Here is a 23596-nt window from a genome sequence, read left to right as displayed (position 1 = left end):
GGGATAGCGGGAGGTGAAATAGGCACAAGATAAGGAAGGGAGGAGGAGGAAGGTTGTTCTTCTTGGCTGTAGCTGTCAGCATTTCAGCTACATACTGTGGTGACACTGGTTTGAACCTGCATTCACAACCGGGTGTTTATGTGAGCTACAAATGCGCCTCGTTTGAAAAATGCATAATTGAGGGTGCAATTTGTGAATGCTTTATATGTTGATGAATTTTTGAAGAGTCAATTCAACAAATAATTTTCAGAAATGCTTAGCTATAAAGGGTGAGTTTTCAACCGTGAATGTTCCAGATAAAGTAATTCAAGCATCTCACCTGCTGTGAGAAAGCTGGAGAAAAGACACCTGATAATTCCAGTGAAAACAGTGTTGTTACTAGATATGCCTGTGTGTGTGCTGTGGCGCTTAAGAATATGAGTGGATATGCGCACATTTGGGAGAAAGCAAAAGGAAAAGAGAGAAAGAGTGATATTTCAAACACACAATTGGGGTTTTACTTGGCCTCCACCCACCGCTCTGCTCCCACGCTGTGGCGTCAGCAGGCCAGCCATCCAGCGAGTGTGTTTCTCATTCCATCAGATGTTGGGAAGCTGCTCGCTTCTTGACTCTAGTCTCTGACATTCTCCATCTCCCCAGAGAGGCTGGGCAGCCTTGTCACAGTAATGTCAAACACATGTGGAGCAGACCAGAGAACGGCCGACCAAAAACACACACACACACACACACACAAAAGACAGAGGACTGAGCAGCAGGCATCCAGAACCACGCTGGTTTACCCCAGTGTGCGTCAGGATAAACAGCACCAAAACTATAGAGATGCTGCACATCATCATTTGCTCTCATAAATTTACACAAAAAGCACAAATTTTCATATTGCTCTCACTGATCTTGAAGTGAGTGTGTAATAAGCACACTGTTCCTCTGCTGTGAGCAACAGTTCTGCAAAGAACTGCCAGAGAGCAAAAGTCAACTAAGCTGGATGTTTCTCTACATCACAGATGTACAGTTTAACTCCCCTGTTAGTCTGAACACACGCAAATATACACTGAGGGCTGCAACAACTGGAACCAACAACTAATGACTGGCTTCTGTACAATTTGCAGTTTTAGAGTTACTGAAACCATAAGTGCTGTGTTTTTTTCTCTTTATCTATTAAGGCATAATCTTCTCAAATTAAAGGCAAGGCCATGTGACTTCCTACAGTCAGCTAATCAGAGCAACTGGTGAGCGACAACTTGTATGACAAAGAAGAAGACAATCAGGGGAGTGTACATATGTCAAACAACACAAATATGAACTACTTCAACTTATTTTCACCACAAACTTTGCTGCTATAGTGTTTGATTAAGAATAGTGTGTTATTCATATAAGGTTTGCTTCTTAATTAATTAGATATAGTACACACAGCTCCTCCGTTTAATGAGGAAATCACTCACACATAAACCCATCAAAACATCTTCAAAACTGGGATTGCGATTTTTTTTCTTTTTGTACCACTGACTAAACTTTGCAGAAAAGAGAAGAAGAAATGAAAGATTATCTTCTCAAACCGCCTCGTCTTGTTTATTTCTTCTTCTCTTTGCTGAATAGCGATTTTCCTTTTCAACACACTGTGTTTGAAATTTCCCAGCTAATACATCTACAGCATGAAGAAGAGGGTTTCTATAAATGTTTGTTGACTAGAGAAAGATATGTAAACACACGCAAACACAGGTTTTATATCTTTGGCCTGTGTCAGCCGCTTGACTTGTCTTGTTTGTGATGGCCCAGGTGTCTGTGTTGTGCTGACCACCTGACCGGCTCGCTGTGTGCTTGCAGCTCCCGCCCACCCAGGGCCATCTGCTCCACTCATTAATTAGGAGGCAGCCAGTTTCACCTGCACTGCCTGCATTTAGATCCCAATAATTAACACACACAAACACACACAGACACATACTCAACAAGCCCACACACCCGTATAACAAACACATAAGCTGAGGCATCAAGTCAAAGTATAAGCGACAGCCTTTTCTCTGTTAGACACTGAAGGCTTCTATCATCTCCATTTCTGCTGTTGAATGCCTGATATGTAACTCACTGATAAACTAATGAGGTATAACAAACAAAAGAGAAAGCCATCTTGAAGTGAATGGAAGTGAAGTACACTGGCCTGTGGTTTCGCTTGATGCCTTTTCTTCTGAGGAAAAGTGGTCCTATTACTCAAAACCTGTGGTTGTTTCCCTCTGTATATATAAAACAGCAGACATCCTATCCGTGCACCTGTAGTAGATGGGAACTGAACAAACACTCTGCAGGCTCGGGTCATAATGAATGGCCAGCCTTTTAAGAGAGCTACTTAATGATGAAGTGGGGACATCTGCCCTAGCAGGCAGCAGGCCCTCCTGGTCTGAGCGATTGGGCGGCCGGCACTGGGAAGGAGAGAGGACGAGATGCTCACTTGGTGGTGATGGAAGTATAATGTGCGGTGAGGCAGGGTGTCTGCACTGTGGTTTCACCTCTGCAACCTCCCATCTATTGTTCAAGACTATTATCAACTGTTCAATTATTCAGATGATATTTACCAGGGCCAATTACACGGGGCCACATCCTGCAGAGAAAATGGCCGGAGTGTTTTACTGTTGCGCTTGCATGCGGAAGAGTGCGCTGCTGAGGCTGTTCAAGTGGGGCTCAGAAACCTTTGGCTGGACTTGTTTTCTTCGCTGGGAGTGTCTCCACACTCACAAGAGTTATTATGAGCCGTCCAGTCCTTTATAACCCACTTCTCTAGTGCCTCCACAGAATGGTATCACCGCAGTGACACGTAAAAGGTTATCCCTCAAAGCTGTTCAAATCTTAACATAAACAAACACTCGTGACACCATACCTTGCACTACACTGTTTTGGGGCACCGAGCAGTTCAGTTAAGGGTAAATGCCTAAATGTATCCCTTCACACCCATTGCCTTCATCCAGACCAAAATCACAGAGACCAAAGATTTTGTGTCACCACTTTGTCTCAGCATCACTTTGATGTGTAGCACAGACTCATGTGGCGAACAACTCATGACCTCCCCTTGCTCTGTCTTTCAGTGTCTCTGTCTTTTTATGTCTAATCTCAGCTCTAAAGAATTAAAAGTACAGGAAAAGAGAAAAGTTCATATAGCACTACTGATATTAATAGCAACAATAATATTAACAGAGTCACTTTTTCTTGCCCCTGTAACTGTCTCTTGTTACCAGTGTTATTCAATTCAATTATATTTACAAGGCAACATCCTACAGTGGCCCAGCAGTAACCATCTAAAGACATCATAACACGCAAAGCGACAAAAAAAGGCAAAAGCAAAAGTTATCCAGTATCCTGATCTTCACCTTCACAGATCAATAAAACATTGAATGCTTACAATAATGTGAAAGTTTACACTTGAAATATTTTAGTATTTAAAGCTTTTCCATTTAAAACATCGAAAGGGGAATTAAAAATAATGCATGCCAATAAAAATAGTAATAGACATATTTTTTTAAAGGCGTTTTGCCGTAGTTTCACTCAAAACTGACTTTTGCAGGTTGTACTTACTTTATGAAGGTCGAGGTCAAGCTGAGGTAACAGTAGCGGAGATAATCCACACCAAATAGTTTCTAAAACCGATTTTTATATGTCATCTCAATCCTCATCATTTGAAAATAATAATAATAATAAAGCTTTGTCGCGGTCTTATTCCTTATTTTTCTGTCTTTGAAATATTGAGAGGAAAGAGCGAGAGTCTAGCAGGAAAAAACAGACGGTTTAACTTTCCTTTGGGTGTTCAGTAGGGGGTCTTGACTTTCCAGGTTTAATAAATTATGAGGTATTTCACTTCTCAGTTATATCGAAAAACGTATAAATAAAATCAAAGCCAGAGCTCTTGGATCTTTAAGCAGATTGATGTCTTTGGTTTTTGCAGTCTGAGTTGTTGTTTTTGTTTTTTTTCTTTTAAAGCAAAAATCAGAACTTGTCCCAGGCATGTAAATCCGCACTCTTGCTCATTTTAACGATCCCAGATCGAAGAAGGAAAAACACAGCCGAGTTTCATCTGCAAAAAACCCCAAATATATCTATCTATCTATCTATCTATTTTTTAAACCAAACAAAACTATTAACCTGTCGCTACTGCAGAAATCATCGCATCCCCCAGGCAAAAAAAACGAAATTATAAAGATGCGGATCCTCTGTTCGGCAGGGTGCGTCTATTATTCCTCCTGTTACAACTTTAAAACCCTCCTTTTTTAACTTCACAGTTAAGCCACAGTCCGTGGTGTCAGGAGCGACTCCTTGTACATCCGACGAAACGAAGTGACCTTCTTCTTTTTCTGTCTCTTTTAAAAATGTTTAAGCACACAGTCACCCTACAGCCCGTGGACAGGCTGCTCCACCACCACGCTTCTCAGTACGGCACTTCTCCTCCGACGCGCTGTCTTTCAGTGTTGTGGTCTTTAAAGAAAAAAAAAAAGAGGAACGCAAAAAAAAAAAAAAAAAAAGCTTCACTTCCAAAAAAGAAAATCACATTCGGCTGAGCAGATCTGACGGTTTATTTTCCTGTGGATTCACAATTTGGGATTTGCAGACTTGTTTTGTCTTCTTCACTGATGAGTGGAGCTGGCGGGGCCACTGTGCGCAGTAACCGCGGCTCTCTCCTCCTCCTCCTCTCTCTCTCTGTCCTCGCTGTAGCCTTCTGTCTGCGTTTAAACACCATCTGGAGCTCCTAACCTCTCTCTCTCCCTCCCTCTCTCTCTCTCTCTCCCTCTCTCTCTCGGGTACCATCATAGGCGAGAGCTGGCAGCTATTGTGCAGGAATCCTTTCTAAATTGAAAAAGATCCAAAATTGCACATTGTAAACCCCGCATTTGTCCAAAGTTATTAAAATTATGCGATTTAACCAGTAAAACCTTGCTTAAAAAAACACATCTGCAGTTCTCCAATAAAATGCAGGCAAAATTAATAATAATGAGCTGGATGAAGATGTATCGTAATGACATTATATGGCTGTATGGTTTGTAATATATAGCCTATCCTTTCCTACCTATATATTTTTTTTAGAAGTTTTTTTTTTTTTAGAAGCTAAACAGCTCGAATCCAAAAGCACTGAGACTGAGTGAAATACAACTCTTTTACCGTCCCGCTGTCTGCCCGTGGGGGCCGCTGTTTCCTCATATCAGGACGACGGGGACGACAAGGAAGGCAGACTATATTTACTTTAACACTTGGGGGGGGAAACCACAAGCTTTCTGCGAGCTGAATGAATGCAAAAGAATGCGTCTGTCGGCATGTGACCATACGCCAATAAACGCAACGCGTTTCGTAAAAGTGACAGTTTCCCTTTATGTTCAAGTGTTGTCCTTAATAGTCAAGTCAGTGGACTGTTGTAAAGAAGGATAGCAGGACGATTCGTCTTGTAAAAGAGCTCTATAAATGTGCCCCATATCTTCCCACCCATATACTTGTTTCGACTGCGATCATCTAAGATCACACGTGGCAACATTAGTATTCCCACTTTGCAATGGATTCACGATTGATGACTGCTTCAACCTTTAATCCTTCTCATTTGATGTAACATCTGTCCGAGGATGACGAATGACAATTCAAATAATAGCAATTATTTTAAATGGATTAATCTGTCTTTTTTTTTTTTTAAATTTATTAATCAATTCATTAGCACGTCAATAAAATTTCAGCAGTTTAAACGGTGAAAAATGTCCATCGGAAGTTTCCAGAAGCAGGAAGATGTTCTGCTCTCCGGATCAGCAATCCCAAACTTTTTCATTTATTTATTTAGAAAACGCAGTTTTATTTTTAGGTTTCTTTTAAATCTGAAAACAATAATATTAATTACCCATAAATATATAAAGTAATATGAATGCATTGTCCTAAATAGATAAACAAATACACTGGATAGGCAGACAGAGATACACAAAGAGCGACAGCGAAAAAGGCAGGTACAGTACATCTGCCTCCTCTATAGTGAGAATCCTCCACCTGTCCACACTGGTCTGTTAGTGCCTTTGCCCCACCCACCTGCCCTCTCTCCCTCCAACAGACACACATAGCCATGGAAGGGGACAGAAGACAAAGCTGACACCCTTCTGACCCCTTCTGCGTCGACAGAACAAACAGAACCAGCTTGTAAAGTACACACAGACAGCTGCTGTGCCCTGACTCCAGTCTCACCAGCCTTCGCCAGCACTGAACGCAAATGCTGCCGTCGTATGGAGACTTCTGAAAAAGCCCTCCACTACTGATTAAATAATGTGAGCAAGTGTGCAGGGGGGGAAGCCCCGTTCCTCTCTGACTGGAACAGTTCCCTGCATGGCTGATGAGAGGCAATAACTTCAGGTAACGTCAGCACCAGGTGCCAATGTTCTTTTTTTTCTTCAAGCCACAATATCTGATCAAGCTGTTGCTGCAAATGTGATCAAACAAACAAAAGCAGGAGAAATACACCGCAACATTACACACATAAACTGATGCACGGGACATTACAAGGGTGAATCTCCCACAGACTGGGTAGCTAGCGCTAAACTTCAGAGTTTTGGCCCTACATGCATGTTGCAGTGTGTGTGCGCACCATTGGTGACTTATTTGCTCTCTGTGCAGAATACTGAGAAAGGAAGAGATATGTGTGTCTCTGTGTGGCCCTGAGTGACAGAAAGGTAGGCGATGGGGGTTGCATCCAAAGAAAGGATTCCTGTCAAGGTGACAGCTCAGAGATTGACAGGATGCTATTCTCTTCGGGAACAGCGTCAGTCAACCTGTCAGCCTCCCTGTACGACAGCCTCTCACTCCTCTTAATTTGGCCTTTTGTTGAGCGGTCACTGGGTTAGCTCTGACACTCCATGTGGCCAGCCCGATAAACTGCACAATGAAACACACTCACGCAAGGTGGGAACTCGCCTCGATGAACTCTCTGTGGCATAATACTGCGACTGGAAGTCCCTTTGATGGCATTAATGACAAAAACAGCTTTGTCTTCCCCGCCTTTTCACTCTCTCTCTCCCTGTCACACCACAAACACCCCCACCCTCCACCTCCTTCCAACCATTGCTTTGGATTCTATTATGTTGGCAGCATCTTCTGGGTAGTTGAGCACAAACTGAGACAGAAGAACTCAGTTCGGTCATTGTGCTGCTTTGGAAATGACTATTTCTGTTTGTGTGTGTCAGACTAAAAGCAAGAAAGAAAGAGAGAAGTTTTGCAGCATTTCCTCCTCTTGCACATTGTAAATCCTTTCCTATAGTGGCAGTCACAGGCTAGTGTGTTGAAAGGAGATAAGGCCCTGAGCCGGCTGAAAGGAACGCTAGACCCATTGTATCCCTGCGCTCTTCTCCCTTCTGCTATCCTTTCCTCTGTCGTGCGCGTTCAACAGACCACACGTTCGTGGAGCTACCATTAATATCACCAGTGTAGGCTCCAGGCAGACGTGAAGGAGGAAAGAGCACATTTTGATCAAAAGAAGAAGGGGGGGGGGGGGGGGGGGGGGGGAGTTAACTGCACTGAGTTATGCTGTTTGATAGAAACGATTAGAATCATACCGAGCCTCCCCTCCTCTGAGTCACATGCATCGTTTGTGAATATGACTCGTGTACTTTAAACTCTATTTTCTTTGATAAAGCACTTAACAGGATGTTTATCTCTCACTTTGTATTCCAGCATCTTAAATGTGTGCATGTCCTCCAGCTGCTCCATCATATTATGAAAGAGAGAGTCTTCCTGTAATATGGCGTGGTGTAACGGATCATTGACCCACCCACTCAAGCACACACGGCGGAATGCTGCTTTCACAAATTGCACCCATAGACCCCCTGACATTTTGTTTGCAATCAAGCAGGAAAGTATCGCCTGTTTGAATCATCCAGACATGATGGGAATCGTAAATTCAATCCATGCTCTTGGACCAAGTACTTTCCAGTTTTGTCATCTTCAACTAATAAGAGTACTATCTATTACTGCATTGTTGTAGATGCTCCAGCATGTGCAATAAAGCTGATTAATTACCCACTCTATGTGCTTTGGTTAAATTCTGTATTTCAGATGGTGAAATTTGGCACGAGAATCGCAGGGATGTCTTTCATTCATAGTGTTACAACCAAATATGGCTTCAGAGGACTTACACGCTGGCATGAAGTTTTCTTTAACCAGAGTGCTAGGCTATGTGTACACGTGGTCATATCTGACCAAGAGAAGTGCAAACTTACAAAAGAGGAAGTGACATCTGATCAAATCAAGTGTTGACTCAAGAGCAGGATATGCAGCCTGAGCGAGGCGAGGGGGGACGGACAACGGCCAGTAAAATGTCCGCAGGCAGGTGAACGCGTCCCATACGTTCACATGAAAAAGTCAGTGCTAAGTATGTCTGTGTTTCCCAAGAGACAATATGTGTGTGTGTGTGTGTTTGTGTGGAAGCAGACAGTTGGTGGTGCTGGCACTGGAGATAGTGAGTAGAGGGGGATGAGGCGCTGTATCAAGTTGTGAACATCTGTTCCTCATAGAAACCACAAAGCTGGTACTGAGGAAATAAAGAGGATAACTGCTCTACTGCTCTCTCTCTCTCTCTTTCACACACACACACACACAAACACACACTCATCTCACTTTTTTCCACTCCTTGTTTACTCAGTACTTTTACCTCTTCTTGCATCACTATCAGCATCCATGTTTTTCCAACATTTTTGATCATCCATTCCACATTTATTTGCTCATATCTCTGCTGGAAATCCAGTGATGTAATCATTAAGCAACGGATAAGTGCACACAGCCGATGGTATATTTTTATGTAGATGAAATTTCAAAATACTATTACAAAATATGTCCCGTAGTTCTAGATGCGATAACAATTATGTAAGCTGGACTTCTAAGAAAGAGTGACATGGCGAAACCGCAAGACCAAGCATTTACAAAGAAGGAGGACAAAAGATAAACTGATCCACAGACTTAAAACTAAACAAAAGCACATATGGTTGATTTTCCAATCCTAAAGTCAAAACTGTAAATGGATAGTTAATTAAGCTTTAGTCAATACCTAGTTTGCTTTTGACAATCAATAAGATTATTATTAATGCCTCTAGTCACCCGTAGCCTCGTGCAGTCCTCAGAGATTTTGGTCCAGATTGTTATAACACGGTTGCTGCAGATTTATCAGCTTGACATACACGATGAGTCTCCCGCTCCACTACACCCCAACAGTGCTCTGTTGGACTGAGATCTGGTGACTGTGGAGGCCAGTTGAGTACAGTGAACTCATGTTCAAGAAACTAGTTTGAGATGATTTGAGTTTTGTAACCCAGTGGATTATCCCGCTGGAAGCAGCCGTCAAAAGATGGGTACACTGTGGTCATAAAAGGTTAGACATGGCCAGCAGCAGTATTCATTTAAGCTGTGAAGCTGAGTTTAATAGTGGTCATTTGATATTAAGGGGGTCAGTGTAAACTGTAGCATCAGTTTCCCGTTCTCAGATGACAGGTTGGGATCACTGTGGCGTTCTGCGTCTGCTTAAAGATTTGAATCAAGGTATGCAGAGATGCTCTGCATGCCTTTGCTGTAACGAGTAGTTATTTGAACTACTGTTGTCTTTCTCTGGAATCAAAACCGAGGTTAATTCCCAGGAGAACAAGAATTTGTGAAATCCTCAGACCAGCCCATCTGGCAGAAACAACCATTCCCTGTTCCAAGTCATTTAAATCATTTTTCTTTCCCTATTATGATGCTCGGTTTGAACTTCAGCAGGTTATCTAGACCATTTCCACAAACCTAGATGCACTGAGTTTCTACCATATGATTGACTGATTATATTTACACTTTACAGAGAAGCAGAACAGGTGTAACTAATGAAATAGCCGGTGGGTGTACACATAGTATTTATTACCGTGTAAAAAGTTTTATAAACATCAGCTGCAACTTAACAAACACGTGGCGGCTCACACATGATTTATAATACAGTTATTAGTAAATTCTATTAACGAGTATTTCAGTGTTGACAGTGACAGTAAAACGTTTTAATTAACTATTTAAAATGACTATTATGAAGCGTAATCAAAAAGCTTTATTTAGAGTCTATGTTAGATGACTAATTGTGCAAACAGGTCTTTGGCAAGCCGGATAACAAAGAAAGCATCAAAGTTATGTGCTTATGTATTTATATGAAACTTATTACTGGTGAGATGCCTGTTTTTGTCAAAGAAAATTGTAAAGAATAGCCTCTTCATAGCTATAGAGGATTAGAGTTGGCACAAAATTACAAAGTCTATGATACAGCAGACATGAGCCAAGGCTTTGTTAGGGATTCTCTGCACCTTTTCCATCAAAGACCCTTGATTTAGTCCTTGCTGCTTTTCTTCTTCCTCTCTCCATCTCTCTCACTGCCTTACTGGCTCTATCTGGGCCTGCTGCGAGGTTGTGCGAGCGCTGGGTGGCAGTTCCTTATTGTACAGTGTCTATATGAGTGTGCGTCTGTGTGTATGTGTGAGTCTGTATGCTGTGTGCGACTGATAAGACCCAGGGAGAAGAGCCAGCATGCCGACATATTCTTGCCACCGCGGTTATCGCCTGTCGCAGCTGTGCCTGAGCTCTGCGACATCTGCTCCCTCACAGGAAGCCTATGCTGTGGCTCACAACACCTCTCCCTCACACACACACACACACACGCACATATGTACATGCATGAACACATACTTTACTCCCGCTTCTCCATACAGTGAGAACATATTACCGGACTGTACCCCCCCACCACCACACACACACGCACACACAGTTACATCAGGTAAACTACATGAGACAAAGAGCTGTGTTTATAGTTCTCAATGGCACATTTTGTTTTTCTCAGTCTATACATGTGTGCATGTGTGTGTGTGATGAATGGGCTGGAGCACCAACGCTGGAGTTCTACTGGGTTTTTATCACTGAATTACAGGGGGGGATGCTTATGACTAAGCCTAATTATAGAGGCCTTATCGCTGCAACGTTCACAAAGCTCATTACTGCCAAGAGACGGTATGCGCTGCAGGTAATTCACCACGTTGGGTATTAGTCCTCACACTAGCTTACCGTTTCTACATATTTAGAGTCTATAAAATTAGGCTTTTAATGTCTGATTCTTAATGCATCTCTCTCTTCAAACCCTTCGCTGATTTAAGTGAAGGTTTTCATTTTTATACCTAAAGGCAGTGTTTTCACTTCTTTATGAATCAATTACATTTTTTTCTCTTTTTACTTTTTTTTTTAACCTCACATGTCTTTTCATGTATTCCTCGGCTGTCTGCTCTCTTAAACCTGTCCATCTGTCATTCACCATTTTTGACCTTCATGTGTATTATGAAACCATTAAAGCTCAACAGTGAAACTCCAGAATCTGGTTCTGTTCCTTTTAGCTGCTTGGGGAAGCCCAGAGGAAGACACCCCCGGCTCACCCACCCAACCACCAAAAGCTCTAAAAACCTCTTTCCTTTTCCTTTCCAGCGCCCACAGGATAAATGTGCTCCACTGGGCTTGGTAACAACAAGGACAAGTTTATTCAATCTAGACTGGTAATATGAAGAAATGGGGGGGAAGGGGGGGGGGCACGCAGACAAAAAACAAAGCGTTAAGAGAGCAATTTAATACCAGTTTTATTTGTTATATAACAGGCCAAAAAAGGCCATGTTTTGATGCCCTTCTAACCTTGAATCCTTTTGCTTCAGTCATCAAATAGCAAGATGAAGAAACCTCACATAACCCCACATAGCATGTAGCACAAAGTCAACACAAACTGATTATACGTCAATCACTTGAACTTAATGAGCAGATCAGACCGCTGCGGGACCCTCCGTCACTCATCGCGATTAACACGATGCCAAAAGACCTTCATAAAAAAGGTCCTGTAAGATGACAAGCTCATACCTTCGCTATATCTGTAACGGCTGCTGGCCACCAGGTTGTGATCGAGGCTTCCGGGCTGGAGTATGTGGGCAGCGAATTTATCCCTCAGCTCGCGGTGGCTGATAAGTGTGACGGTAGGGACACGTGGAGCAAACGCTGGAACAGCTCTCAGGTCAGCCCTCTTCTGGCGCTCCAAATGGACCTCAGCAGACATGTTCGGACTTTCCTGTTTATTTGAGAGGTGAGAGGCTTGGAGCATGAGGGACATGCTCTTTGAAACTCTCTGGCGCACACTGGCAGCTTGCAGGTTCAACCGTGGAAGCAGCAACAGCACACTTAACACTAAAAGTTAGTATTACCTCCAAAGGCTTTCCTGCTGAATGTTCTTGTTCAGTTTCACTTGAGGATTTCCATGTGTTTCTTTACAATTTCTAGTTTTACCTTTGAGGGCCCAGTGGATCATTCTGTGACCCGCTGAGCTGTTGTACACATACACGGACTTAGCTTCACTTAAGGCTCCAAAAATTGAAATAGATAGTAACAGCCAGCCTTTCCTTATATTCCTTTCATTCCTTCAGTGAATAAGTTTATCCTGGTTGAAGTATTCCTGGAATCTTCTGGTGTTTTTTTCTTTGCCTCTTGCCTGCGTGCAGGAAAGAGAAATAGATTGTAGTTGTATTCTGTTTTTTCACAAGTAAGTCTTTGTCCTTAACCGCTGTTCCCTTTAACATGGCACATCTTGAATGTAAATCCCCATTTCTTTCTTCTTCTTGGTTCACCCGATCCTCTCAGTCGCTCTTCTCTTCTCCCCAGCAGAGTGTGTGGGAGTTAATCAAGAGTGTGTGTGTGAGTGTCAAAGGCAGGTCAGCTTGTCTTGTGGCTCTGGCTGAGGGGTTGTGCTCTCATCTGAACCCTCCTCCTCCTGCCTGCCACAACAGCTCAAAAAAGAAGTGAGTGCTTGGATGTCACACTATCTGTGTGTGTGGTTATTTTTTCTGTCTTGAGGCTAACACCCCTGGGGAGGCCAGGCAGCAGTGCTGCTTGCGGTGATAGCTGCAGACAGCAGCACGCAGCAGGACCTGGGCCTCAGTCTGGGCTTCCTCTGTCAGGAACCAGCTGTGTCGGCCAGAAGCCGCTCCTTCCCTTACTGCATCCTCCCTTCAGAGGTGCCCTCCTTTGCTTCTGTGCACCTTGCCCGGCGGCTTTAATGATGCCGTCTGTGCTCCCTTGTTCAAAATCCTTCCTTGTTGTTATTCCTCCTGTTTAATTTTTGGGTTTTAATTCAAACCAGTTACTTCATCATCGGGATTTTTCTTCTGCCTCGCTGCAAAACAACAGACTAAAAAACTTTGGATGTTTCGTTTTTGTATATTTCATGGAAGTTTACAGAACAGGACAACAGGAAATACAACAAAAGCCAAAGTAACTGTTTATCAAATTGTACACAGAACTGGAACACAGCAAATCAATTAACTAGCTGACTTTCCTATAATAATCTGCTCTTATACACACAGATGTATCTCAAAAGTTTATAATATTAATCCATGTTTTTATTTAGTTTTTCTTTTTTAACTCCTAAAAAGTAGATGCTCTGGATTTTTTAGTCCTGGCTTGGTTCATGGTAGACAGATATTTAGTCAAAGTAGTTATGGGACACAGCTACCTATTTTGTTATTTTTTAATATACATCATAGGACTAATAAGCTAGAAGTTGGCCATCAATTCTCCTGACCAGTGATAATATTAATTGTAATAAATGTGTTTATTTCAATTAATTAATAAATAAATACTTTGATTTCAGGTTAAATATAAATATTAAAGAAGCATACTAATTGTCAAAACTCATATTTACCATTATAGCACCATAATAGGTCATAATAGAAATATAAAAATGCAGTTAACAACTTCAATATTCTCTTTTTTTCACTAACCATTTCACCAGAAGTTGAGTGGATAGGCCAACCGACCAAATCCACGTTTTACTTCTCTTTTTTTTTTTTTCACTAAATGAAGGGTTTCCCTGTGGAAGTTATTTTTCCCACCACAAATGGTGGTGTGTCTTTATCCAAAAGACACATGCATATGTCTGCCTCATATTAGTCCAAAATAATAAAAAGCTTATAACTCATGTCCTCTGTGATTACTGACTGTCTGTATACACTTCATACTTCCTCAATGGCTTTCTGGTGTCGTTGACATCAGCCAAATTAAAGATCGTGACATGATAATTGTTTTGTCACTAATATTTTTAACTTTTTTATTCATTCCTACTACGTGTGAGCAACATGAAGCTGTTGCTGCAAAGTAGAAAGAAAGTAAGTAGGACTACTGCTGCAGTGGGAAAGAACATGCTGAAACAGGGCTGTGACACATGCTCTCACACACAGGAACCAAAGACATCAACTTTTACCTACTCTGGCCTCTGACCTGGGGGCTCATTGAACAATAACCATAACACAGAGTCCCAGCATTAACCCTCACTGCTGCTACACACACACACACACACACACACATTTCCACACAATTTATGTTTGTGTATGTCGTTTACTGATGAGAGAAGTGAGAGGGGATGTGAGTACACAGATGTGCCAAGTGCCTGGTTGAAACTAACACACAGATGGTCATCAGCAGAGAGGAAGTGAGAGAAACCCATGTTGCTTTCTCTGACTTTGGGCGTGGGGAACAAACAGTGTGAAAGAGAGAGAGAGAGAGAGAGAGAGAGAGAGGGAGAGAGAGACCTGATTTCTCTATAAACCAACAGTGTGTGAAGAAGATGAAATTTAGGTGTTTTTTAATGTATTTTTATTAGAACAACCATTGGTGATTTCCCAGTCACAGGTATTCAAACACGGAACATCTGCACTCTGTTTTAAAGCTGATATAATTCTGAATAATAGCAACAATCAAACTGCTGTTACATTTCATTTAGGAGTTGATTCTCTGACGACATGATTGCATTTTGGCATGGATTTTTAGGGGGGTTAAATAAAAAGAGCCCCGTCAGTAAAATTAAAATGAAAGCATATGTTTGTTGGAGGATATGACGGCTTCTGAGAACATATGAGGAGGGGACGCTGATCATATGTTTGGAAACACATTACAAACAGCTACTGGGCCAGAAGATGGGGTAAGTTTAAAAAAAAGAGCAGAAATTGGCCCTACGTTAGCTCTCGTAGGGAAGTTTTGATGTGTGACAAAAGAGATTTCTCTTTGGATTGTTTTGTGCTGTGATTCATAGTTTTTATCCAAATAGAAATAAGATGAAGAAATGAACAGGATCAAATAAGACCAAGTGGAATAAAAGAAAGTGATTTAGGTGCAAAACCTACAAAAAGACCTTTATTCACTTAACATCAAACAACATCTAAATTATTAAGTTCCTTAACTCTGACTGAACTGTTGAATCTTCTTGATTGTAATCCTTTTGTGTGCCTATATGCTTGATTATATATACATAAGCATGAAGCAGTAATGGGCAGAAAACAGATGAGTATCTGTTAAATGTAATCTCTATCCTATCCTATTTATATCCTATCCTATGTCAAAAAACGCTAAATGTCTTCCTTCCACACACACACACACACACACACACACACACACACACACACACACACACACACACACACACACACACACACACACACACAGTTTTCTCTGTTACCTGTTAGAGAAGCCTTTCCTCTCTTGCCTGCCCCCCTCCCCTCAGATGTTGGCAGGTATAAAATGAGTTTTGGGGGAGAGCGAGATAATGATTCCCCCATAATCACCAGAGGCCAGGTCTGGTTCTGGCAGGTGCTATCACAGTAGCGACCCAGTGGTGCCTTCTCCCCTGAGATAAGGTCAGGGGGATGATGCGAGGGAGGATGGTTGGAAGGGAGGAGCAGAAAAGGAGAAGAGAACAGGGCAGAGGGGGGCAAAACGTGAGTTACAGACGAGCGGCTAGCCTCGCCTTATCTCCCCCCAGCGGCTGCCACTGCTGGCTCCCAGATGCGGCGGGCCAGAGCAGCCGTGTCAGAGAGATCCCTCTATCAGCAACACGCAGGCACCCCTCGCCAAATACAACCCCAGCAGGAGGACACACCAGGACTTCATTACCTCTTTAAAACTCCAATCAGCATTCAGAGAGAGAAGCAAAATAATCTCTAACTTTGTTGCCGTATCAGAAATCCAGAGGAAACGCACAAAAACTGCAATTGTTGTTTTCTAGCCAGGTTATTAATTGTCTCGTCGCAACAGCAGCTCCAGTTCCCCTGCCTTAAGAACGCAAACACACACAGAGGTCTTTCAGCATGTTGGTCAGGGTTTAGATGAAGTGCAACTTTTCACCTTGTGCAGCAAAAGTGAAGCTTGTGAAAGTCAGTGGTTGGGACGTCTGGCGTCTGGTGGCGAGAAGCAGCCATATGGTGAAGCGGCTCGCCTGCCTGTGAGACACCTGGCCACCACTAACTGGCTGAACTTTTCAACTCTGCAGCCGTCCTTATCACACTTTGACCGAACAAGGTTCTTCTAATGGAGTGACTGTGCGCAGATGCAGAAACACACAACTTTAATTTGACACCACTAACTGAAGATTAAACCTTCTAAGAAATTTGGGTTTGTTACACTGCTATGAAGCTACTTTTTATAGCAACTTGAACATAAAATGCTTCATGTGTTTATACTTCAATGATCTAAATTCATAAAGTACCGGAACTGACAGCATTAGTGATACCCACTGAACCCACAGTAAACACAGCTCATGGGAATTTGTTTCCACTTGCAAGCAGTGACAAAAGGATGAATGAGAACACTCAAGGCTGGCGTGTCTTCCAAAAGAGACTAACTACAATGATCTTGGACCAGCGTAAGGAAGAGAGAAAAAACACAGTATACGCCGACAACCATCAGTGGAAACACCACCACCACTACCAGACAAATACGTCAGTCGAGGCTTGTTCGCCTTTTCTCTCGGTGGTGTTTTTAGAATACACACCTGTTTGGCAGAGACAGCTTCAGAAAAACCTCCAGATCTTAACAGAACTCTATAAGTTAAACCGTCCCCATCTGTCACAGTCGAGCTCCACACAGATGCACACTGAGCGCCTCCTCTTTTTTTTATCCTTCTTACAGCAGACTTGGCACTCATTCAAGAACTGTCAAAGCACACCTGCTAAATTAAGCCGGGCCTCATACTCGCACAGACACAGAGGCACGAGTTCAGGAATACACACAGCAGACACATGTGCAGCTGGACGCACATCACCAAGTGCGCTCACATGTGGATGCTGATATATGGACACCTTGAGGTGACTGTTGTTGTGAATTGGCGTTATATGAAGAAAGCTGATCTGAATATATTATGATATGGCTGCATGCGGTGTTTTAGATTATCTTCAACGGCCTGTTTAACTAACTGTGTTTTACCTTTGGTCAGTTTGTTTTGACAGATGTGTTACATCAGGAAATTTGCTTTTGAAAAGTGCAATATGTTACTATAATTAGTCGTATATAACAAGTCTATTGTGTCCCAGCTACATATAACCCCATTTTTTTTATTGCTGTACACACAAATATGTAATCTATTGATGCCCACCTCTCTTGACCCCACTAAACCCAGTCTCTTCCTTCTCTCTTCTTGTGGCTCGTGGCATGCACAGCCGCTGAGCTGCTCTAAATAGGTGCCACTGTGAATTGGAGACAGATGGAAACGAAGGTTCCCCGCAGAGTGGTTCCCCTGCAGCTGTGCAGTGTACCCGGTGCCAGGGAGTGATGACAGCTCAGCAAGGGGCACCCGGAGAAATAGAAGACAGGACCATCTCCGTCTCACCCACGCACCCATCACCACACTCACACACACACACACACACACGTACTCACACGGGCTGTGCAAAGGTGCAAAGAGGAGGGGTGTGAGCTCCAGTACTAGCCTCCAGGAATGTGAAAGTGGAGATTTAAGTGAGGAGACAAGCGATAGACAGCTATAACACAACACATTTCCACTGCTCTATGGCAACCAAACAAACAGACACACTAACTCATGCTTAAAGACTCATACATTAAATATTAGCGTAATAATTTCCAGTAAATGATAATGAAAGGGAAGTAAAGGGAAGTGTGTAGTGTTGGCTCTGAGTGTAAAGCATTTATATGATTGTTGTAAGAGAAAGTGTTTCCATTCTGGACTTTCCAAGATAATAAGGTTGTTAAAATGCTCCACTTCTATCTTCTGTTTGATATTAAATAAATAAATAATTTTTTATAAATTTATCTGTTTAACATTCAACTGTTCAGGTAATAATATTGCCAAGAGTTATATGAGATAGTAGGCTGGCCAGTCCTTCAGTCACGAATGGTGATGTAGAAACACACTACATTTTGTTTGTGTAATTACTGAAGTCTGAAAATAAGCATAAATCAAGAACTATTTATCATTAAGGCTTCATTTACTGTATGTATTCAAACACCTACCAAAGAGTCCATTTTTTTAAGTACCACTTTGTGGCAGTTTTTTTTTTTTAAACCATGCTGAGAACAATTCAGAGTCCAAATATTGAGTCTTCATAGCTAAATATCACACAAATTTCTTGTTTACGTAGAAGTCTGGGAGAGTTTAGTCAAAGCACACTGCCAAAAGTAGGCACCAGAAGTGAGTAATACCTCTTTGTAACATCAACATTGTATCACCTCTCAATAATTGCATTTTCATGAATCATTAAAAAAGACTAAAGGTCTGAAAGTTGGAAAACACAATGACTATACCTCACAGATAGAGAAGTTAGAAAGCCCCTGTGATTACTAAAACAGAATTAAGCACACCTTCAGTATTCCTGTTACGCCTGTTTCTTGGCTGCGGTTATAAAGTGAGCTGTTAATGCCAGAACATTCTCAGTTTTGATCTATACACTTTGTCTGCCTGTCAGCATGATGGCCACACAAGGAAAAACGCTGCCAGAGGAGCAGAAATATCTGAACGCTTCACTGAGACACACGAAGATCTATAACCATTTAAAAATCGGTGGTAACACAGTTGTGGAAGTAATCAGGAGGTATCTAATGAGCCATAGTACCACACAAATTACACCATGGAGAGAGCTCTACTTGGGCAATTTATCTCAAGCACTTTGAGCTTGAGTTTCTGCAACACTCAGACATTGCATAGAAGCAGCTTCTATACTGTAAATACAGTAAACATATCAGATTTAAGTGGAATCAACCATGCTGGGTCTGACGCTGTCGAGGACTACCAGTATTAATGCATATTCCTGGGAGGTGGGAGTTTGATGATCTGGGGCTGTGTGAGTGCAAAAGGTGTTCGGTGATGACAATGACTGGCACCGTAAACGCCTGTGGATATGCAAGAGTAGTGGCTGATAATTGACTCCCAGTCTCCAGAAGCTTTGCACAAGGTGAATATTCCAGTATGATAATGAATTAAAGTGCACGGCTAAATTATGAGTCTCGACAGAAGAAAAAAAGTGAAAGGTAGGGTATGCTGTCTGGCTTGAATACAAGAGAACCAGCAAAGAGCAGCTGAGAAGGTCTTCTCTGGGGAGGATTTAGTCCATCATCAAAAAAAGTTTTGAAACATAAGATAAAAAATTAAATATTTAACTCTCAGTAATAAAAGATGTACTGACGTTTATTGCATTGCTGCTGCTGCAGAGTCTTTTTATCGGAAATGAAGACTGATTTTGTAATTGTGTATAAGAAAGCATACAATATTATTTTCTTTAAATTAGAAGTAATCATAAGGTGATAGAATTTTGAATTACTTGGGATGGTGATGGAGGTGATGGAGGTTGTAAAAAAAAGGACCTGACCTTTTTGGCTTGACCTTCAGCTTGTGTTTTGTGCCATCTTTTCCATCTTTGGAGTCAGGACTTTGAACTTCAGGTTATTTTTTTGGATAATAACCACTAATGGTTCAGTCACAGCAGAGCAAAAATAAGACTGTAACCCTGTTAGCTTTAATCAGAAGATCCAAAAATTCTGAGTTCATGAGGTGGAGGAGGTGAAGTGGATGATCCCAACCACAGTAGTTTCAGCCTACCAGCAACTAAGACTATTTAAAAATGTAGTGAGGTCAACACTACCAGAGCTGTGAGGCAGCATCATGTGGCACAGAAATCCAAGCACTCTGAAAAAGGTTTGTGTGCACGCTTGCACGTGTGTGTGTGCAAGGCCTTCAGAATTTACCTGAAGCTAATTAGCCTTGTCTAGCTGTCTTGACATATTGTGTTCAGGGTCATGTATATTTCATGAGAGGAGGCTTCCTGTAAAGGTCATTGTGGAATTTTCAAATGAAGAGACACCTGCTTTATTCATCACATATAATTGTATGTATTATCAACTCTTTGCCCAAGTTTCAGCTCCCTCTCCCATCCATTCTAGTGAGCAAAACAATTCTCGGCAATTACATTTTTACTGTAGAAAATGAGTCATGTGACACTGTTGCCATCATCAAAATGGTTTTCTTACAATAATTACTGCTGCTGTTGTTACACTGAGCTGTTGTTGTTTTTTTGTTGAGGGAAGAGGGGGTGTGGGGTGGAGTGTCGGGGTGCTCCCGCTCATTAGAGTTGTATTTTACCAGTAGAAGTGAGTCCAGGGAGTACTTTTGTTTGATCTGCTTTACATAAACCAATCCAATCTAACCTAGCTTGTGAAGAAAAATCAATTAAATTCTCTGTAATTGGACTGACAGTGCACTCCAAAGTAGAGCAGCAATCAATATTAAAGATGAAAAATGAAGCCAAAGGCCATCTCGCTCCATTGATTTGCACTGAGAGAAGGAGGGATCCAGATATTACTGCCACATAGGAACGCGAGCCATTGAACTCCATGATGTTGTTATTGTCTCAGTATTGAAATAAGTACCATGAAAGTGAGTGTGGCCTGACAATTTCAATTAAGGCTCAGTGATCTGTAAACAGAGTTGGGTCAAATAATATTTGCAAAGACTTTCTCTGCTTTGTTTATTCTTCTTCACCACCACATGGTTAGCGTAGCAGAATAAACACATGTCCAAGGTGTTTTACTTTTATCCTTTTATATTTACTTTTGTGAAACTTTTCAGTGGAGATGGGAGATAGCATTACCCACATTACCTACCCATGGCAATCTATCTACTGATGATGAATAATGAGGAGGTGTTAGAGAGCACTGCATGTCTTCTGTTTTTGAAGGGACATTTTGAGATTATAAAACATTGCTTTCTTGCCAAGAGTTAAAAGACTGACTCCACCTTCGTGTCTGTGGGGCAAACATGAAGCGTCGAGCAACAGTTATTTTGTTTTGCATCACAGAAACTGGAAGCAGGATAAATAGAAGCAAACAGGAACTGTCTCTGAGCAATAAAGCCATAAAAGCCTTACACTGTCTGGCCCTGTGTAAAATTTCTAATATATGTAGTCAGAAATACTGCATTTGAAAAGAAGAAGGATTATTATTTCAATCTAGTTTCATGATTAGGACATTTTTATTTATTTTGAAACAGATAAAGATGATTATCTAACATTTAAAACAGATACAGGCTTGCATGCAAATACTTTATTACTGTATCACCGTTAGAGAGATTTTCAAGAACCACATAGTAATATCCCAGTGGAAATCTATGCGGATGTATATGACTGGCTGTTTTACATGGTTTGTATGTTGATCCCATTTAAAATATTATCCAGAATGTTTTTTATGCTGACCCTGAAGAAGGCCATGAGCCAAAATGCATCAGTCAATAAATAAATTCTTCTATTTACTGCAAAGGTTGCTGGAGATCTTCACACTTTATTATTTAGACTTTATTTTGTTGTCTATGCACCTTGAAAATTTACTCTGCCTGGATAACACTTATCCACTTGGAGAAGTTGGATTTTCCAAGCAAGCAGAGAGATGTTATTTTTGCAGGGTGTCTCATTCCAGCAGTACATGCCCCAAACACCTCATCTAGGAAAAGCTCATGAGGCATCCTGGTCAGATGCCCAAAGCTCCTAAATTGACTCGTTTCAAAGCAAAGGAGTAGGATCTTTACTCTGAGCTCCTCACGCTATCTCCAAAGGTGGAATCACTGTTTTCTCAGGTAACAGCAAATTATAATGTGTGTCTGGGAGTGCGTAGAGGGTTTGTCGTCAGTCTTCTTTTATTAAAGCAGACAAACAGGTGTTTTTATTTACTCCACTATACGTCATCCTTCTCTCCAACTGCAGGATAACAGGGCGGTACCCTAATGTTGCTCATGTCCCCTACACCTTGGCTCCAAAAACTGGCAGATGGATAGACAGACAGCTGTGCGCTAATCAGCAGACAGATGGATTGACCAACCATCAAAAAGGCAGGCAGATATTCAGATAGTTAAACTTAAAAAATCACTTTTTTGGTTGTTGAGGACCCAAAACACACACACAAACCAAACACATCCTGTAATACCCCAAGAGGGTGCACTACTTAATCTTTATGACTCTCGAACCGTAAGGCTCTGTTTTAATTTTGAATTCTGCAAAGAAGGGAAAAAGGTAATATCATCTGGTCCTGTGAAATTCTGTGTCCAAAAAGTGATTAAACAGGATTAGACAGGATTAAACCCCACAAAAGGTAAAACGGACACAACTTGAAGCATGCAGTGATGCCCATTACGTAATAAGGGTAAAAATATGAATGACCAATTTGTGGTTTTAGACCTGTACTCTTGAATTGTGTCATTTTTTTCTTAGAACGAGCCAGCATTTCTGAGTGCACTGTTCGGTAACACTGTACAGTAATGTGATTACTCCAGTCCCAGGGCTAACTGTATATTTGAATAAATATTGCTAATATAAGTTAAATAATTGCATGTTTTAACAACAGTTGTACAGTTTGGATTGTTTGCTGCAGATTTAGATCAGTTTGGTCTTCAGGAAGTATTTTCTTACTCTGTGCAGCAGCGCTTTCCAAAAAGAAAGTCTACGTGGCCGTCATGATAGTCACGGACATTAGTGCTCAGACACCGAAAGTACTCTCCATTGTCAACAGCCTTACGTCCCCACAACACAACCCAATCCTTCCACCTCTTGCTGTCCTCTCCTGCCCGTCAGCTTATCAGGACCCTGGCAGACACTCTGATCAGGGTTGCTCTGTGCTGCCCATGTGTTTGTTTGCTCCTTATCCCACCTCGTGGCATGGCAAGCGGCATAGTGCGCCTCAAGCCCCTCAGCATATCCTGCATGCAGGCGAGAGATAAAACAAAACAAAAAAAAAAACTGCCATGAAGATTGCAGTTGTAGAAGAGGCAGTCATCACTCTGAGAATCTTAATGTCCTTCCCTTTGGAGAGGAGAAGAGAGAATAAGAGAGCAGAAGAGAGGAGAATGGTGGATATTTCAATGTCACTTAATTCAAGCCTTTCGTTGATGTTCTTGACGTACGGATAAGTGACAGATTAAAGGACATTAAAAGGTATTAGTGAGGTGCTGGTCCATCATGTGCTGCAAGAACAGCTATAGAGCACCTTTGCATTCATTGAAAAAGCCTCTTGAAACAAATATTCACTTAGTCTGTGTTTTGAAGATGACTGTGACAAAAATCTCCCATAGGTGTTTAGTTGGATAAAGATCTGGTGACCGCAAAGACAACAGTACACGAGTCACAAAACTTTAATAGTCATCAAACCAGTTAGTGATCTCTCATCTTTTATGGATTGGGGTGTTGTTCCCATCAGAATTTGAATGTTTTATCACAGGCTAAAGCGTGAAACAACTTTGCTCTGATTTCCGTGACCCTTT

At 41.7% G+C, this 23596-nt stretch overlaps 1 protein-coding gene across 6 annotated transcripts in view; it reads right to left on the bottom strand.

Moving 5' to 3' along the window:
* cbfa2t3 (CBFA2/RUNX1 partner transcriptional co-repressor 3) overlaps nt 1–12728 on the bottom strand; it is a 41564-nt gene extending 28836 nt beyond the window's left edge. For 4 of the 6 annotated variants that reach the window (XM_084936112.1, XM_084936120.1, XM_084936137.1 and 1 more), the window contains exon 1: nt 11887–12728. In XM_084936112.1, coding sequence (XP_084792238.1) covers nt 11887–12133 — 247 coding nt within the window. In that variant the 5' untranslated portion in view covers nt 12134–12728. Of the gene's footprint in view, nt 1–3558; nt 4882–11886 lie in introns of those variants that run through there. The other 2 variants (XM_084936130.1, XM_084936153.1) reach the window with 2 other exon arrangements.
* Between the last annotated feature and the right edge of the window lie 10868 nt (nt 12729–23596).

Source organism: Perissodus microlepis, chromosome 1 (assembly GCF_051167445.1).
Source record: "Perissodus microlepis isolate ML-2025 ecotype Zambia chromosome 1, ASM5116744v1, whole genome shotgun sequence".
In the NCBI taxonomy this organism is placed as follows: Eukaryota; Metazoa; Chordata; class Actinopteri; order Cichliformes; family Cichlidae; genus Perissodus; species Perissodus microlepis.
The sequence above is the reverse complement of the archived record's forward strand: the minus strand, read 5'-3'. Positions and strand labels throughout refer to the sequence as shown.